Raw genomic sequence first — 20221 nt, 5'->3', positions numbered from 1 at the left:
AAATAAAATAGGGGCTGGAGCGATGGCTCAGCGGTTAAATGCACTGACTGCTCTTGCAGAGGACCTGGGTTCGATTCCCAGTACCCACATATGAACTATGAACTGTCCTTAACTCCAGTTCCAGGGGGCAATCTGAAGCCCTCTCTGACCTCCGCAGCATTGCACGACATGGGTGCACTCCCATACATGCAGGCAATACACTTGTACACATAAAATTAAAAAAAAAAAACAAAAAACTTTTATATTAGAATATTATGGTTTTCATTTTAACTCTTTAGAAGGGGTAAGAAAATGCACACTGTACTTCAGTACCAGCAGCATGTCCATTCTGGTTGTCACTGGACAATCAGATTCCCTTCTCTGCCCGTACAGCATGTCTACAAAGGGTAGGCAGCACATCAACCAAAGTCTCCAGACAAGATAAGTTTGGGGGGCTGAAAGGTTACTTCAGCCTAGATAAGATAGTCTAGCAATCAAAATAACCAGCAGAAACCACCTCCTAACTGTGAGGGTTCCAAGTTGCTGTGCTGTGGGTAGTCTATCCTGGTACTGCACGCTGTACCACAATCTCAACTCTCCTACATGCAGGCAGGTAGCCAGGCCGCTCAACAACACTTGGTACCTTGGAAAAGTTGTCAATTCGGAAAGGAGGAGGCAACTGTTCTGTGTCACTAAAGGAGATTCTGTATGTGGCTCCTCGGAGGGTAATTTCCACTCGTAGGAAGAAGCATTTTCCCAGGGTATCCCTGCAGAACAAGGATGTAAAGGTAGAGTTAAAAGGAGGCGACTGGCTGCAGCCCCCTTCTCATGACAGTCGACACTGAGGGGCCTCAAAGGACACCCAGAACTACAGCCACTGTGTGGACTCTGATCAAATCCAGAAAATAGAAACTGATGACATAAGCACAACATGACAATTTCATAATCTCTGAGTCTCTTTAACTGATATTTTTCTGTGAGGAAGTGCTGTGAAGGGGACAGGAATATGGCTCAATTGGGAAAGTGCTTGTCTCATTGCCCAGTGATTGCAAAATAGTGATTTCATAATCTACCACCAGGATGGTAGAGCACACCTGTAATCCCAACACTTGGGAGCTGAAGACAGGAGAATCAAAAGTTAAAGTCATACTCAGGTACAGTAAATTCAAGGGTAATTGGGATTCTGTCTCAAAAAGAAAAAAGAAGGAAGGGGATGGAGAGATGGCTCAATGGTTAAGAACCTGGCAAAGGACCTAGCTTTGGTTCCTAGCACCAACATGGTGGCTAACAATCATCCTTAACTCCAATTCCAGGGGATCTGACACCCTCTTCTGACCTCCATGGGCATTGTATATGATGGGTGCACTTACATGCAGGCAAAACACTCAAACATGTACAAATAAAATAAAAAGACAGAAAGAGCATGCATTGTGTGTGTGGGGTGTGTGTGCATACACATTTGCATTTAGACAGATTACTAGAGTGAATGGAAAGCTTTCACAGAACAATATCAATGGAGAAATTATGAAATCACTATTTTGCAATCACTGATATAACAAATAATTCAGTAAGAACCATCAAGTCATTGAGTAAAAGGTTTGAGAAAAATATAATATTGAGTCTTGAATGATCCCCCAGTGGGTTCGTCTTTACAAAGATAGAAAGGTGTCTCTGCAACACAGAAACCTGGTAGGCACCATGACAACCAGGTGATGATCAAGCTACACCAATAATGAGACCAGCACATTTATGGGCCTCCTGATGTGATGCATGGGGAACACACATCCCACACAAGATACACATGTTCCAAGAAATGTTTGGCCCAAATCTACACACAAGAAACAATTATCCAAATGCAGAGAACAGCACATTCTACAAGAAACTAGAGCCTTTAAAGATGTCACTGTCAACAGAGACAAAAGGGAGAGGTGGGCGGACTCTAGACTGAAAGAGCTGAGAATGTGTCTAGGCACATGAGGCAGATGATCACTGAGAAGACCTTAGATGAGGGACAGCGGTTGCTGTGAAGGACAATTTAGCCATTCAGTCTGTGGAGACTATTTATTAGAAAGTATTGTATCACCAGCAACTTTTTTCATGTGTATTAATGGCATTAGAGTAACGGTATTAAAGTTCGGGGTTAAAACAAAGACATTTCTCTAGATTTATAGATTTATTACAGTTCAAGTTTCATTGTGACCTCAATTTATTTTCCAATGGTTCAGAAAAGTGTGTGCACACATGTGCTCAACACACAGAGATGGTGTGCACAGAGGGAGAGGAAGGGATGGGGGAGGGGGAACTCAGCAAACTTCTGACAGTCCAGGTGTGATACAAACAGTTTCTGTATTGCTGCTTTAACATTTCATTTAAATAGTTTCCAAATGAAAAGTTGGGGAAAGTAAAAGAAATGAATGTGTACTCCTGCTATAACTTTTCACTTAAATTATTTCCAAATGCAAAGTTCCGGAAAGGAAAAGGGGTGGAAGGCACTGGTCACTCAGTAGCTTAAACTGCACACAGAAACCATCTTAAAAGAGTAAAGGGAAGGTACATGTGCTGGTTAGGGTTTTTTGTCAACTTGACACAAACTATAATCACCTGAGAAGAGAGACCCTCAACTGAAGAACTGCTTCCATCAGGCTGGCCTCTGGACATGTCTGTGGACATGGCCCATGGACATGTCAGTTTCTTAATTGGTAACCAAAGCAAGGAGGGCTCAGCTAACTGTGGACGGTGCCATCCCTGGGCAGGTGGTCCTGGGCTGTTTGAAAAAGGCAGCTGAGCAGGCCAGCGGGAACAAGTCAGTACACAGCATTCCTTCATGGTCTCTGCTCCACTTTCTGCCTCCAGCTTCCTGCTTTCAGTTCCTACCCTGACTTCCCTCAGTGATGAATTGTGACCCGGAAGGTGTAAACTGAAATAAACCCATTTCCTCTTCCAAGTTGCTTTCGGTCATAGTGTTTATCACAGCAACAGAAAAGTAACGGGAACAGGTCCAGTCATCCTCTTTCCCTTCCATCCCACCAGGACCTTCAACTTTGTAAAGTAATCATGCACAATGTTTTAGTTGAATCCCAAATTGGCCTCCCTTTTCAGAGGGCATATCCAGGCTGTCTCTACCCAGTCAGACACAACAATGGTGTCTGGAGCTACCGAATCCTCTACCTTTTTTACTCTACTCCAAATGAAATCTTTTGTAGAACATTTGCACTTACAAAAGTTCTGGCTGAAGCAGGGACGAGGGTGCCAGATCCCTACACACCTATCCTTTGATCTCAAAGGTCCACCTTGGACCAGGAACACAGCTTGAAAATCCAGTGCCCAGAAGCAGTTCACACTAGGAGGGACCAGGAGAGAGGACAATCAGAGTGGCCCAACACTAACTCCTGGAGTGCATTTAAAAGTCGAAAACTTAAGTATGACTTCAGATCTGTTAAATTATCTGTATTTCTGTTCCTGTGGCATTCTCAGTAGAGAGACGACCTCCAAGTATATATAACTGCAATCTGCTTTTAGATGTATTCAGACAGCACCCATTTCAGTCTTCAGGTTCAAAAGCATAAGATGAACACACAGAAGACCCACGTTTGTGGACTGGAAAACCAGTGTTAAGATGCCCATGCTGCCCATGCCGCCGGCACTGCCCAGCTCAGGCACAGCTGTAACACACCCCCTATGAATGGCTCCCAACAGCAGAAATAGAAAAAAATCATAAAATTCCTATGGACCTCAGGGATTCTGAACAAAAGCACAAGCAAAACAAAGCTGGAGGTCTCCTACTTGCTTACCCCACTAGGATACTACAATAATCACCACTGACGTGATCGCTTACAGACAGACCAAAGGACAGACAGAAGGCCCAGAAATGGACTCCTGTCCCCATGCCAAGTGCCTCCCAACAAGAGAACCAAGACCATGCACAACACGGTGAAAGGAGCTCCCGACACACGTTGCTGGAAGCCTGAATGTTCACACACAAACAATGAAGTGGTCCCTCATGTTATACCACATACACACACGAACTCAACCTGGATTAAACAAAGAGCTAAAACTATGAAACTCTTAAAGGAAAGCAAGGAGAAAAGCTTCAGGACACTGGATTTGACAAATGTTTTTTGGAACATCAAAAGTAACAATCAATCAACCAACCAATCAAGCAATCAATCAATAAACTGAACTATATAAAAGTAACTCTGTATCACAGAATGTGATCAGCAGAGTGAAAAGTCAACGTACGGAATGGGAGAAAAGATTTACAGGTCATATGTCTTGTCAAAGTCTAATATACAGAAGACTTTCTAGAGCTTGGTAGTACTTAAAAACAACTCAATTCAAAAAGGGGCAGAGGATTTGAGCAGATGGATAATCTTCAGTCAAGATACACAAATGGCCAACAGGCATCATAACATGATGTTTAATATCATAATCATTAGAGAAATGTGAATCAAAGCCACGGTGACAGCCAGGGGCTTAACTCAGTGGCAGGGTATCTGCCTCGAATTCATGAGAGCTTTGGGCTCAATACCCAGCACCAAAAAGACAAAGCAAAACGAAACAAGCTCAGTGAGAGGCCAGCTCACTCCTCCTAGGACAGCTACTATTAATATCCCAAACAGAAAGCTGCTAAGCATTGGTGTGGCTGTGGAGAAACAGGACCCATTGTTGGCAGGAAATAAGTGACAATCACTACATAAAACAGTATGGCAGTTCTCTGAAAGATGAAAAATGGTAAAGCCAGTGGCCTATGCCTGAAACCCTAGCTACTCAGGAGGCTGTGGTGGAAGGACTGCAGGAGCTCGTAATTCAAGGCTATCCTGGGCAGTATGCTAAGACCTCGGCTTAAAGGGAAAAAAATAATTAAAAGTAAAATGAGCATATGATTCAATAATTGCATTCCTGGGCCTACATATGAAAGAACTGAAATCAGGATCTTGAACACATACTCTCACACCTATGTTTACAGCAGCATCAGTCAAAATACCCAAAAGGTAGATGCAACCACAAATATCCATCAACAGATAAAACAAAACTGGTATAGACATGCAATGGAATACTGTTCAGCCTTAAAAAGGAAAGAAATTCAGACCTGTGCCACATAGATAAGGGTATTATGATAAGTAAAATAAGCCAAAAAGATAAAAGCTAAAATTGTATGATTCATCCATAAAAAGTACCTAGAGTGGACAAATATCTAGACACACAGTATGGATCAGGGGCCACTGAGGGCTGAGGGCAAGAGGAACGGGGAGCTGTTGGACGGGTACAGAGACCAAGTTTTACAAGAGGCAAAGAATTCAGGAAATTGTACAACAGTGTGAACATGTGTGTGCTAGTCAGCTCTATACTCAAAAAGGGTTACGAAGGTATACTGTGTTTTGTGCATCTAACATAATCAAAAGCTTTTCAGCTGGGCACAGTGATGCAGAGCCTGTGAGATCAGCTACTTGGTAGGCTGAGGCCAGAGGATCATCTGAGCCTAGAAGTTTAAGGCCAAGCTGGACAAATAGCAGAACACTTAAATCTCAGAAGAAAAAATTTTTTTGTATTGAATTTCAGGTCTGTTTCGTAAGAAGCAGCCCAAACCTGACATTGATATCAAGCCTAGGTGGACACGTGACAGGCCTGTATTAGTTTCCTGCTAAATAAATATAGTAGTAAAGCAATTCCGAATGACATCGTTATACCAATAGATGAGCGTGTCTCTCAACTCTCTTCAGAGACTCTTCCTTATGTATCAGATGCTGATTAACACAGAGACCCTCAATTGGCCAATGTGCAGAGAACAAGAGACTGCAGTGACTATCCCCGAATTGTACACCTCCATCACACTTCTGCCTCCAAAGGCTCAGGGATCACTGCAGAAGAGGTTGGGGAAAGACCGTTAAGAGCCAGAGGAGATGGATGACCACCAGGAAACAGAGTTTTCCAGACAGCTGGTCAGTTACTCATATGAACTCACAGGAATGATGAAAACATGGGCAAGCCCCATGTAAGCTCAAGCCAGACAAAATCCCAACACAGACAGGAAGTGGGGTAAGAAACCCCAACCCTACCTGAAGAAATATTGGAAATCAATAGCTGCTGGGAAGGAAGAGTCAGTTTCTTTTAAGGTGTGACTCTTGGTAAGTTAACTAGGCTCCAGTGGATGAACCCACATCAAAGAACATTTGGGGATAAAAACTTGACTCTGTGTGTGTGTGTGTGTGTATGTAAAATAGGGTACACGAAGTTGGGCAGAGGGCAGTGGGGGAGTGAAGATAGTAGAGAGGATCCAAGTATGACCAAAATATATTGTATGAAATTCACTAAAAGATTCTACTAAAAAAGGAAAAAAAAAGTTTTATAGTGCTAGGAATACAGCTCAGAAGTAGAGTGCTTGCCTAGCATTTGCAAAGCTGCAGGTTCAATCCCAGCACCAAAAACATAAATGAATAAGTAAATAAATTAAACAATAAAGCATTTGATGAAACAGAAAGGATATTAAGTTACCCTGGGCTAGCTGAGTCTGAATTTGTTTGATTGTATACTAACAGGGGCCTGAGGTTCACTGGGGTTCACAAAGAAGGTATGATCATTAGCTTTAACTGTCAGCTGGGCACAACCTAGACTCACCTGGGAAAAGGGCCTCATTGAGGACTGTCTGCACTAGGTTGGCCCATGGGCATGTCTATAGGGGATCGCCTTACTCCAGTATCAACACAAGACAACCTGTCCACCATGGGTGGCACCACTCCCTAGGAAAGAAGTCCTGAACCATGAAGGAGTGGGGGAATCACGCTGAGTACAGGTGAGCAGGTGAACATGCATCTCTGCTCCTGACTGTGGATGTGATGTGACCAGCTGTTTGTAGTTCCTGTCTTGACTTATACATAATGATGGACTATAACTTGGAATAGTATACTGTAATAAACCCCCTTTCCCCCTAAGCTGCTGTTTGTCTGGGCTTTTTAAATCTCAACAACAGAATTGAAACTGGAACAGTATCACATGAGGAAAGAGAATTCAAATGCATAAGAATAGACAAAACAACTATAATCATTACCACCTGAACACAGAGCGAAACTTAGAGCTGCAGGCAGTCACCATAGTCACCACAAGCTCATGTCGTCCTCAGGACTCATAGCTCCTTAAGATTATAGAACATAGAACTTTACAACTCAGTTAAAATTGCTCACATCCTTTGTAAGTCATGCCCACACGTCCCTGGATTTTGTAAGTTCTAAGAATTTGATCTGAGCCAGAAATACAAGCACCCACTTCACAAAGCATGGGATGGGCTTGCTGTTATACTGCTGTGCCTCAAGCAGGACTACTCTTTGCCTCTGTTTTGAGCCTCAAACTTACCTCATGTTGATATGGAAGGAATTATTCTTGTTGACTTCAAAGCCTCCAGACCAAATGCAGTTTGGAACATCCATCAACCTGACACATAACAGCTGATCATAGTCATTGCGTGGCCAGTGGAACACCACACTGGAACCAGGAAGGGTGGAAATGTAACCTTCGGGATTGGCTGTTCCCTAAAACACATGGGATCACTGGCTTTAGTCAAAAAGTCAGTTCAACTCAGTATCTAAGTCTCATGCCAAAGTTCACTGAGTCTCTAAGCTGTACCTTCTACCAGAGCTATGGGGTCACTCATGGCAAAACATACAGTCTTCAGGAGAGTGAGCCAAGACACTACACTGTGTTACCAAAGCAAACTGTTTACCTGTCCCCGAGCAAATTCCCTTTGTGCAAATGCAAGCTTGTGTGATGATTTATTATCTAACAGGTAACGAGGGGCAAAGATGACCATACACGTGTCAATATAGCGACCTCGGCCTTTCTTGACATCGATACCTACAAATGACAAGAACCATTTCATCAATTAAGCATGACCGAGAATTCATGGTTTGATAAAAATAAATAGCCTTCACAATTACTTAGTTTCTCTGAGCAAACAACTGTACCACCTGGAGCACAGAGTAAGTCTTTCAAAAATGGAAATACTAATTGCTCACAAAATATTAATCCTTATTCCTACTTGGTCTTTAGAAAGTCCCAGGGGGCTGGCGAGATGGCTTAGCAAATAAAAGCACCTGCTGCCAAGCCTGACGGCCTGAATTTGATACCTGAAATCCACGTGGTAGAAAAGCAGATTCCTGCAAGTTGTCCTCTGACCGCTACACATACACAATGGTATGCACATGCCCACACACATACATGCATGCATGTACATACATACACTAAACAAATAAACAAATAAATAAATTTTAAAAGAGTCTTGGGGGCAATATCAACATCCCATAATTGCCTGCTTCCTTACCATTTATTACAGCGACTAAGACACACAGGTATTTGGTCACGCACACCTTAGCTTCCCATTTGTGAAGCCGGACTCTCAGCAGTTCAGTACAACACACCTCTACTACACTTGGGTTACAAACTTTCCTCTGGAGAACCTGCCCTTTTTATGGGATGTAGTGGACATTTCAGAGTACTTAGCTGGATTCTGTACCAACCTGAACTAAATCTAGTACTTTCTAGAATCTAATGATTTTAGCCCACTGTCCAAGAATCCAGCTCATAAACAATGCTAGAATTTACTTATTCAATCTCCAAGACTTGCTACACATTGAAAAAATATATACCTACATAAAACAACCAATCAGAAAGAAATCTCGAAACAAGTTCCACATAAAGAAGAATGAGGTATCACTGAGTTACTTTGTAAAATCTGAAGACAACTGAAAAAATGCAAGACTCAGAGGGATGAATCGTTCATTCACTCAGACAATAAATATAGCAAACATCCAAAACACTGAGCTGAGTTCTGGCTACGCAACAATAAAAATACAAAGTAATGAAACAACGATACTGACTACACTGTCCTTCATCCACGCTGGGCCTTCTGTGTGGCTTCGCAGCTAATGTTGTAGCACCCTCTGAAGGAGGGCTCTCGTCACTGCCACCGCACACACCAGGAAACTACGGCATGGAAAGTGGTGTGGGCTGTCCTGGGACATGGACTTAGAACACAGCATGGCTCCGCACGCCATGCAGTTCTAGGGTAATGGGACACACGCCTACCACTTCTCTTTCTGGGACATGCAGAAAAGCTTTAGCTGCCAGGAATTAACAGCATCAGCTTTAGTAGATCTTTGTATTTGTTTGTTTGTTTGAGACATGGTCTCACTATGTAGCCCCTGGCTGGCCTGGAACTCACTAAGTAGACCAGGCTGGCTTTGATCTCAGAGATCCACCTGCCTCTGCCTCTGCCTCTGCCTCTGGCTCTGTACTGGAGTGCTGGGATTAAAGGTGTGTACCACAATGCCCCACGGCTATTTGAGTTAGTAGACTTTAACTAATATAAAGTCCACTTATAAAAGTTGTGCCTAGCTGGGCGTGGTGGCGCATGCCTTTAATCCCAGACAGAGACAGGGAGTTCATGGCCAGCCTGGCCTCTACATAGTGAGTTCCAGGCCAGCTGGGGCTACAGGAAGACCCTGTCTCAAGAAGACAAAAAAAAAGAAAAAAGAAAAAAGAAAAAGAAAAAGTGTGCCTAATTTAGAAGCACAAAGGGAGTGGCCTAAAACACTGTACACTCCTTTTTGGGAAAAGGGACTTTGTGTCTCCCTTTTCATCCTAGATATCTCAGACAAATTCCCAATAAATTGAGCTGAGATCAAGATGCACGATCAAAAGGCACACTTGGGAGGCAGGGGCAAGCAGATCTCTGTGAATTAGAGGACAGCCTGGACTACATTGTGAGATCCTGTCTCAAACAAACAAAAACACAAAAAAATCCTCTTTTTTGAGGTGCGTGAGACCAGCTGGTGAGGCCCTCACTGGCTTTTCAGTTTGTGATTGCGCTTTAAAAGTTCCTGAAAGGAAGCGAGTTCCATGTGCTAGTAGAGACTTCCCAAGTTGCCTTGACAGAACACACATGAATTTCATAAACCTAAGTCGTGAGAGCCTATCTCACACCTTGTTCCCTCTTTTCCTTCCCTTGCTAGAAGGACATAACTCAGCTCACAGTCCTGAGATGAATGCTCCTAACACATATGTTTACACATATATGCACACTTACACACATGCTCATGGCTGGATCCGCTTGTCTACCACAACTCTGTGGACCTCAGTAAGAGCTGTGCTAAGAGGAACAAGCTTCATTTCTCTCCTTCCCCAAATTTGTCCCAAATACAGCTTTCAGCCAACCTGAGTAGTTTGCTTTGGAAAACACATTAAGGGCAAGACAGCCCGGCAAATGCCAAACCCAATGTGAAGTGATTCGTGCTATTCAAGGGGCAGAGTAAACAAATGTGAAAAGAAAACCTCTCTTCAGCTCATTTCCTTTAAAAATCTTGATGTCAAGTGTAAGGGGGCAACGTTCATGCCAAAGGAGCATGAATGTAAATCCAGCCTAAAGACTCTGAGAAGGAAACACCTGGATGATCTTTTCCTAAGAAGCCCTCCATCAGGGCCAGTGAGATGGCTCAGTGGGTGAAGGCACTTGCTGTCAAGCCTGACATCCTGAATTCAATCCCAGGACCCACATGGAAGGAAAGAACCGACTTCTGCAAGTTGTCTTATGCACAAGCACACAAACACACTAAATAATATTTAATATTTGATAATTTAATATTTGATAATATTTGATATTAATAATATTCTAAAAAAGATCAAAAAAATTCTACAATAGTGTAATTTTTTTAAAACTTTAAAGGAAATCCTCACGCACTAAATTACCCTGAGTCTGCAGGATTCAGGGCAATCTGCACTGCTGCAGGGCCCTCTCCTACAACATGACTGTTTCGACCCACAGTGTCCAGCACAGCAGCCAATAGAGAATTTGCTATTCAAGTTCATGAAAATTGAATAAAATGAAAGCTGCCCCTTGGTCAGGGCCACCACCCTTCTCAGGAATGTGTGCTCAGGTGTTGAGTGGCTGCATGTGGCTTGAGCTACTGTGCTGGGTAGTGCACAAAAGCACACTCCATAGAAGTCTCCAGGACAAGGCAGCGCTCCACAGTATTCACAGCAGAGAGTGGCTGGGAGGCTCCAGGCAATGTTTTCCTATGAGGATGCACTGCTAATATTTTAAGGCCGGGGCATATTTAAATCCAACTAACCCTAAGCCTTTAGGAAATGTTGCACATGTCCTCAGGTGGCTGAGGACAATGGGTACAGTGTCATCCCTTGTCATGCCTAGGGAGACAAGTGGGTTTGGGGCTTTCTGATAAGCACAGCCCCAGTGCAGTTTATTATATTTTTAGCCTTAAGTTAGCACTGTCCTTATCCTGCTCTGGCCCAGACCTCCCCTTTGCGTCTGTGCCAGTCATTCAACCTTCCAGGGTGAATCTCCAGGTTCCAGGGTGAATGATGTTTCTTAATCCCTTCTGGATTGGCAAATTTTAATGAATGTGTGGGAACACTTAGAGGATGAAAGCATTCTGAATGTTCCTATTATTGCCCTGAAGAATCAGGAACCCGAGCCAAACTGATACCCCCAGACATAGGTGAGCTCAAGGTTAGATAGAGGTCAGAAAACTGGAACCTGTAGCCAGGCCAACATGCCTGTTGATGGTCCCAATCCTCCCAAGGCCCCAAAGAGAACCCACCAATGTTGTAGATCAGCCCTGGGCGGTTCCCTTGCTGGATGACTTTCAAAGCTCGGACGCCACTGCCACCATCCAGGGAGAAGCCCTGACACCAGCCCGGCATGCCTTCCGGATGAATCCCTTTTCCAATTCTCATTGTGCAGCTGTGGGACAGAACAGCAAACATGTACACATTCACAGCAGACTCCCCATCAGAGGACTCACACCAGGATTCTTCATAAGCCTAATACAGAAAATTCTACAATTTCTATGATTTCCTGAAAGTGAAGAATTCAAGAAAGACTAAGAAAAAGGGAACAGCAAACATGTACACATTCACAGCAGACTCCCCATCAGAGGACTCACACAGCAGTGTGTGAGATGAACCAACATCTGTAGCTAAACACTTTGGGGAAAAACACCAGGATTCTTCATAAGCCTAATACAGAAAATTCTACAATTTCTATTTTCCTGAAAGTGAAGAATTCAAGAAAGACTAAGAAAAAGGATGTAAGGAGAGGCAGCTGCTGGTGTGCCACTTCTAAGAACTGATCTGATCACAACCACAGATCACTGAGGAGTCAGCTGGGTTGGTCAGAGATCCTATAAACACAACTCCACAATATATACTCCAGCTCTGCCTCTAACAAAGCAACATAACTTTGGGAAGGGAACTCAGTTTCCTCATTTTGAGATATAGTAATAGTTCCTGCCCTCCCTAAAACCATACAAAAGCATGTTGTGAAGTGTGAATTCCATAGTAAACCAAACTATGAGCAATGCCAAGTCTCAGATCTAAGACTGCCAAGTCCTTTCAGAGACAGCATGAGAGAAAATGCTACATAAGTCAAGTAACCGGCCATGTCTCCAACAGCTCAAACTCCCCATGATGTAACCCTAATCTAGACTGCAGCCATCCACGGTAAACACATCCGTGTCAATGGAGTGCCACACTCCAAAGACTGTCCTATGGTTGCAGCAGAGTGCTACAGGCGATGGTGAGCGGTACAAGACATACTCACTTACCTTAGCATTAGAACTCCAGATGTCAAAACCAAGAACAAAAGGGAATTAATGTCCCTACACACCTTAAAAAGACACCTCCCCTAATCTTCACAACTGCTGCTTCTCCCCACCTCGAGATGGCAGTGTATAATTTAAGATGGTTCAACAGCACATTTTGGGTTTCAGAACCTCCCAGTAACAGCCCCAGCTGGATTCCTAGAGCTGAAGGCTTCACCAAAGGCAGTCTGACTGCTCTCTCATGCCCATCCTCTCTAGTACTGAAAGCCGCTAGCGGAAGGGACGTGGAAGGAAAAGGACACCCAGGTTTCTTTTCCCTGGCGCAGTTACAAATAAGAGCCCTACATCAATATGTGCAAAATAAAACTAGCTTTCATTATAAATGCATAAATGGTTTATTTTCAGTATCAATTAACATATACCTTGGGTTTAAAAAGAAAAATCCCATTAAGTCAGGGTTTTACCTCTGTCAAGTCAAGACTGTCATCTACGGCATATTTCTACCTACACAGATAGATTATGGCTCTGCCAATCTCCTCCACCCTGGGAGTGTGTTGCCCCACCCACCTGTCACTGTACTCACAGGCTTGGCTGCTCCTTGTCAGCATAGCAGAACAGGAGAGGGCTCAGGCTCCGGGCCAACTCATGCTCCTCAAACTGGCCTGCAGCATCTGTCTTTGCATTGTCCTGTCTGAAGATCAGTGGTAACCCTTTAGGAAGGAGGGAAAAGTTTATATCATTCCCACCCAGTCTACCTAAAGAAGATGCAAACGGTAAAAGGGAAAAAACCATCCTGGGAGAGCAGTGAAACTGGAGTCTATCAGTGGGCTCAGTCTACCATCTGAAAGGACTTTGGGAGATTGGACTGTTGATGTAATCTATCTGCATTAGTTAGCCGAGCAAAGACACCCAAATCCCCATCACCCACATCAAGGCTACTGGATGGCCTCTGTGCACACCTGTTTTATTGATGAGCCAATATGGTGCAGAAATGAAGATCTTTAAGGATCCTGCTGCGCGACACACAATCCGGATGGTGAGGTTGAGCTGCCGCCGGTTAACGTCATAGAGTCGCATTCTGACCATGTAGTTCTGGGTCCCAGGTGGAATGAGCAATTCTTTACAGAGGGGAAAGTTCTCCAGTGACACCCCTAAAGAAGGTGCAAGCTATTAGATTTCTGGATTCACATTGGCACTTGTCAAAAGCAGCCTATAGCAAAACTAAGTTGAAGTGCTTTTAGAGAAATCGCTAAGGATCTCTGGTAGAAATCCCAACAGCCATTTTCCTCTTAACTGAATAGGGTAAAAATAAATATGAAGCAAAATCAGAGACTAGAAGTCATATTTGGAAGCCTACACTGCATGATGAATGTTATCACTGAACACAGTTAAGTCAGTCTCATGTTCTAACCCTAGCACTCCATCAAGCCCTCAGTCACAGTTATGGTTGGTGGTTTCAAAAGACAAAATGACTTCCTACACTCACACACTGAGTAAGTGATACCAGAAAATGGGCTCCTTGCTAAGCCCTTAGGTCTGTCCAATCTTCTCTTTTGGAACTGCATAACAGCTCTGAGCTGGCTTACTGAGAGAGCACACATGCTACAGTTCCTTTAAGGCGCACAGAGCAGGCACAGAACACTCCTTGGTACTGTCAAAAGTTGCTACAAACGATGCTGTGGCAACAGCCTTACCCAGTTCGATGTTCTGGGATGTGTCAGCTGTGTGGAGGGCTACCTCTTTGCCAGGCTTCAGGGTCCCGTTAATTGGCATTCCTTTTACATAAAAGTCAAGTTCACAAGGCAGCAAGTTGCAGATGACCACTGTTGGCAGGAGATATATGGTATGTCCAGGCTGTCGGAAAATCTGTTTTGCACTGTCGGAAAATATGTTTGAGGGCATGTAATCTGGATAATTCTCTTTCTTTATGGCTACACAAAACCTGTGATGACAAGATGAGATGAAAATCAGCCTGAATAGAGAACTGAAATTTTCTTCTTAGCTGAGTAACATTTAAAAAGGTTCAGGTCCATCAGATGGCTGCAACCTTTAATCCTGAGACATCTACTGAGATATAATATACAATAAAACTAACAGAATTTGAATATTCAGTTTTAATGGGTTTGGGCCATTACATGCTCCTGCGCAATCATCACTCCAAACACCTTATAGACTATTCGATCCCTGAAGCTCCCTTGTTTACCTTTCTAGTCATTATGTTCTCCTGGTCAATAAAGTAACCACTTTCTATTAAACATGCCTGCCTGCAAACTACATATAAATGAGCTCATTCAGGATGAACCACTGTGTCATCCTGATGGACCACTCTGTATCTGGTTTTCTCTGCTTTTTTCTTGCAAGTTTAACAAGATTCGTCCGTATTGCATGCACTGTGTTGTAGTTTCATTCGCTCGACGTGAAGAACAAACCACTATAACCAAAAGCAGCACAGGGGTAGAAAGGTTTATCTGGCTCACACTTCCAAGTCACTGTCCATCACTGAGGGAGGTCAGGGCAGAACTCAAAGGCAGAAGCCATGGAGGAATGGTGCTTGCTGGCTAACTCACTGACAGGCTCATGCTTGGGTAGCTTTCCTAAGACAACCCAGGATCACCTACCTGACTAGGAACTGGTGCTGCTCACAGTGGGCTGGGTCTTCCTATGTCAACTAACAGTCAAGCCTATCCCCACCCTCCCATCCCACCTCAGACATGCCCACAGGCTAATCTTCTATAGGTGATTCCTCAGTCAAAGATTTGCTCTCAGATGACTCTAGGCTGTGTCGAGTGGACAATTAAGGCTAGCTAACTTGGACACATAACATTTGATTATTTTTTTATTGCCTAGACTTATGCCATGCCATGAATCATTCTTTATTCAGAATCTTGTTGATACTCAATTTCCAGTTTCTGGATAAATAAAACTTCTAAGAATTTTTAGGACATATATTCTCATTTCTTTTAGGCAAATACCTATAAATAGCCTTGCTGGATCTTTTAAGGTTTTTTTTTTTTATTGTAGTTTTGTGGGGTTTTGTTTATTTAATTTTTATTTTATGTGTATGCATGTATTGCCTGCATGTATGTGAGTGCACCCGTGTCGTGCAATGCCCGCAGAGATCAGGAGAGGCTGTCAGATCCCCTGGGACTGGAGTTACAGACAGTTGTTAGCTGCCATATGGGTGCTGGGATTCGAACCCAGTTCTTCTGCAAGAACAACCAGTGTTCTTAACCGCTGAGCCATCTCTCCAGACCCTGGATCTTTAAGTTTTTTAAGAAACTGTCATTCCTCTCCAGCATGGCTGCACCATTTTATACTCCCATCAGCATTTTAGGAGTTGTTCCACAACTTTGAAAGTAGTTGGTGCTGCCAGGCTTTTTTATTGTATCCATTCTAGACAGACCAAAGAATTGTTCTCTGTGATTCAGGTCTGCATTTTCCTAATCATAAATGACACTGGACATCTATCTTCTCATCGCTCTATTGGTAATTTTACTTTTTTCTCCAAATTGTCAGTTCAAGACTCTCACCCATTCTTTTTATTGAGTTATCATTTCATTGTTGATTTGAAGCCAATATATTCTACATAAAAATTCTTTGTCAGATATAGTTATCTAACTTTGCGGATCATTGCTTCCTTTTTTTTTTTCTTCAGTAGGATTATGCCCTAGGCATGAAACTGCTTTGGCCACTGAGCCAGGCATCAAGCTAGGGTGAACAAAGGACTACCATCTGCTCTGCCCCTGACTGATTTAAGAACACCACCAATGAGGTGCATCTTTGCCCACTGCCAGGGGGTGATCTGTTCCTTTTCTAATTGCTATCTACTGAAAAACCAAAAACAACTTGAAAAATACAATTTCTGACTTCTTTTAGGGGGTGGCATTTTTTTGCATAAGAAATTTTTGCCTACCCCAATGTTACCGAGATATTTTTCTATAACTTTTTCAGAATTCTAGGTTCTGAGTTTTAGGTGCAGATATGAGGTCCACCTCAGTCTACTTTTTACACATGAAGTGAACTGGGAGCTTATGTTTTCTGTGCAGAGTCACCTGCTCCATCAATGTTTGCTTGAAAGACTTTCTTCTGCCCCATCAGCTTGCCTTGACTGAAAATCAAGTCAGTCAGTCAGTCAGAGAGAGAGAGAGAGAGAGAGAGAGAGAGAGAGAGAGAGAGAGGTTTGTAACCCAGACTAGCCTCAAACTCACAAAGCCAAGGATGGCCTTGAACTCCTGATCCTCCTGCTTCTACCTCTCAAGTGCTAGGATTACAAATGTGTGCCAATATGCCCAGCTTTTACTAGATTTCTTTCATTGTTTATTAGTTTTTCAAGGTTAACTTAGTGATTTCACATGTTCTTATTTTCTAATAAGAACATTACAAGCTGCAACTTCGCTTCAGGAACTGCTCTTGCAGCATCTGCCGCATTTAACATAATTGTTGCTGCTGTTGTTCAATTCAAACTTTGTCCTAATTTTCTTTGTAATTTCTTGTTTGACCAGGGGTTATCTGGAAGTACATTCTTTAATTCCCAAATACTTGGGAATTTTCTAGGCATCTTATTGCTGTTGATCTGACTTCGCTCTATTAGGATCAGGAAATGGATTCTGTATGACTTCAATTTTTTGAGTCAAGGTCTCCCTCAATTTCGACTTTTTAATATTTGCTGATCCTTGTTTTATGGCCTGACAGCTGTCATGTCTTGAAGAAAGCTGCACACACACACTTGACAGTGATGAGCGGCTAGAATCACGAGCTAAGCGCTGCCTGCACATTTGCCAACTGAATCAGCTAGTTGATGGCACGGCTGGAATCGTTTATAGCTTCATTAGTTTTCTGTTCGATAAATTAGTGAAAGGAAAGTGTTAAAGTCACTAACTGTGATTTCGTGTACACTCATCTATTTCTCTCTTAAGTCTCCCTACAACTGGCACACTGGAGAGGGTGCACTAGAGTTCTCCATTCTATTCTTGCACTTCTTTTTTAAGCTTAAAATAAATGAATGCCTATCTTCATTATAAAGAAAAGTAAAGCTAATGATCTCTCACCTAAATAAGTTTAAAGTCTCAAGTTTATGAAGGGCTAAAGACAGCAATCCAGTATCTCTTCCAACACTGAAACTAGTAAGACAGCACTTATATGCAAGAGAAGGGGAAATGTGAGTTTAAGTGGCAAGGCAATTTTGTCAGTGTGTTCAGGAAAATCAGTACTAAGTGCATGAACCTTTATCCAAAATAATTCAAAAGGATTCACGCAGAACAATTCCAGCCCCAGCATTTGGCCTCCTGATTTAGATACAGGAGCTGGCTGGTTCTTGTTTCACTCTCTCTTCCCTACACTGTCCTCTCTCAGTGCAGATGTATACTTACAAACTTCTAGTCTTATTTGAGTGAACAGAGTGTTTGTTGGTTGTTCCCCCATAAACATTAGCTAAGTCCCCCTTCTCCCTGCCTGGGCTCCCAACCTCCTCCAAGAATTATCCTTTGAATTTTCACGAATTCTTAACTCAAAAACTTCAGGAATGAGAACTTCAGAGTTTCAAGTAAATGCAAGGGAATCACTGGGGTCTGCAGAGTCCCCTTAAAGCTGGAAAAGCAAATGCCCCAGGCCATCCCGATGGCATCCACACCTGAAGAACCGGCTTTTCTCGGTGTCCATAGAATGGCACTCCCGTTTGCTGCTGCTGACCTCTGCTGTCTTCACTACGTTGGTCCAATGAATAGGAGCCTTACAGAAAAACACACCTAGTCCTTTGGGTCGGGCCTGCAGCCGCCAAGAAGTGAGGTGTAAAGGCACAGCAAATGAGTCCCCTGGCATGATCGCAGGAAGCACCACTGGTTCTGCCACAGAAATAAGGATTAGCACTTTGGGGGATGGTCCGCCACTCCAGAGACTATCTCAGGGCAGGAAGCAAGACACACTGTGCACACTGACAACTGGGGACATGCCCACTAGGGAAAGTCACGACAATAGTTGGCAACACTTATGCTCTAGACCATCTGAACGTACTGTCGGGAGCCGACGGGCTGTCCAGCCGTAGTTCCATTGGAGTCTCAAGTCTGTTCCTCACAATGAGGGCTGACCGGACAGTAATGACTTTCCGAGCACTGCCTTCCATTGTCACTGCAAACACTACCCGCACAGGTGGGAGTGAAGAGAACTGTAAAAGACAGAAACGAAACACTGTGTGTTTGAGAAAAACACTCGGTACATAAGTTCCACCAGAATATGAGACGTCAGAAGCCCTGTTGTCACTGTAGCTCTTCAGTAGGTGACTATTTAACCCCAAACTCATTCAGCTCTAAAGGAAGCCAGCTAATAAATGTAAATATTATTAAAGAGAGCCAACTCTAAAAAGTGTCTACAAAAATAATCTATTCAGATGTGACAATACAAAGTATGTCCCCAAAGAAACCATCAGGCAGGGCTGGGGATGTAGCTCAGTGGTAGAGTGTTTCCAAGTTTGCATGCAGGCAGCCTTGAGTTCAATTTCCAGTTCCGCAAAGGGAAAGGCAGGGAGAGAGGAAGGACTAACCACAGACCTCCAGACATATTAGAAAGAGCTTCACCTAAGATGGTGATATTTCCCAAACTTCTTGCAATTTGGTGAAAAAAAAAATTAAAAAAATATGCTGGAAATTATCCTTTATACATATCAGTTCTCATAAAGAAACTGCACACAAGGTTTGTTTTCAGTTCTCCTGGAGGGAAAAGCCAGCAGTCATCTGAAGCAACTAAAATTAGAAGCACTGAGGTAGGAGTTTGCAAGATACTAAATGATTTCCCCCCCATGGCATTTCCCTTCAGATTAAGGCTGAGAAAACATTCCTTGAACACTAACAGTGGGTTGGGTCCTGCCCAAACACACACAGAAAAACAGAAGGAAATCTTCTGAGATTTAGACCTGCCTCTGTAAACACAGTGTATAAAAAGCACTGTCTGTTGCGCTATCTTCGTTAGGAGCAAATGACTTCTCTTATTATAAGTGTGACTTGACTTGCCCTTTAGGACCCATATCTACTATTTATTGACATGCCTATAGGAAAATCAACATTCTTATTTCAAAGAACTTTTAAAATGATCTTCTTCATAATAACCTTCCAGGCCCTGCTTCATAATCACATTTCATTTTTCATGTAGCTCAGACTGTATGGGGCTGAGAATGACCTTGAACTCCTGATCCTCCTGCTTCTATGTCCAAGCCCTGAGATTACAGGCATGTGCCACTAAGCCTGGCTATAATCATCAGGCTGCTATGAATAAGACAGCAGGGCTCAGAAACTCAATATATGGGAGGAGATGGGGCGATTTGCTGCTGGGCTGCAGCTGCTACGCTGTGCTCTACATGTTCACTCACATTCAGGTCCTTTATATGTGCCATACCAAGTGACAGACTTCAAATTCCACATCAGATACAGCAAGAGGTTTCTAAAAGCATGACTCACAGACCGTGCTGACAATGCTTATTTACTAGAGAAACAGCAACACCATATCCAAGGGTTTGATTCTGTCAACTTTTTTTTTTATTTGAAGCAAATAGTATGTGAAAAATCAACCTAATAAACAATAAAAATGCTTTACTTCCAACCGAGACTTTCAGGAAGCCCAAGAGAAAAAGCAAATCATCATTTTCC

The 20221-nt window shown here is 43.0% G+C and overlaps 1 protein-coding gene and 1 non-coding gene across 2 annotated transcripts in view; both read right to left on the bottom strand.

Annotated features, from left to right (window-relative positions):
- Window positions 1-20221, bottom strand: part of Vps13d (vacuolar protein sorting 13 homolog D) — a 250567-nt gene that overhangs the window by 119029 nt on the left and 111317 nt on the right. The window contains exons 44-52 of the mRNA XM_008849943.3: window positions 18597-18747; window positions 18217-18427; window positions 14282-14529; window positions 13547-13738; window positions 13171-13297; window positions 11586-11728; window positions 7694-7824; window positions 7327-7502; window positions 623-746 (exon numbers count right to left, since the gene is read on the bottom strand). Coding sequence (XP_008848165.2) covers window positions 623-746; window positions 7327-7502; window positions 7694-7824; window positions 11586-11728; window positions 13171-13297; window positions 13547-13738; window positions 14282-14529; window positions 18217-18427; window positions 18597-18747 — 1503 coding nt within the window. The remainder of the gene's footprint in view (window positions 1-622; window positions 747-7326; window positions 7503-7693; window positions 7825-11585; window positions 11729-13170; window positions 13298-13546; window positions 13739-14281; window positions 14530-18216; window positions 18428-18596; window positions 18748-20221) is intronic.
- Window positions 16246-16386, bottom strand: LOC115067137. The gene has a single exon (XR_003846569.1). It is a non-coding gene; the product is annotated as a small nucleolar RNA SNORA48 (small nucleolar RNA).

This window comes from Nannospalax galili, unplaced genomic scaffold, assembly GCF_000622305.1.
Source record: "Nannospalax galili isolate Female #2095 unplaced genomic scaffold, S.galili_v1.0 scaffold1225, whole genome shotgun sequence".
NCBI lineage: Eukaryota > Metazoa > Chordata > Mammalia > Rodentia > Spalacidae > Nannospalax > Nannospalax galili.
Note: the sequence above shows the minus strand (reverse complement) of the source record. Positions and strands in the feature narration are given on the sequence as shown.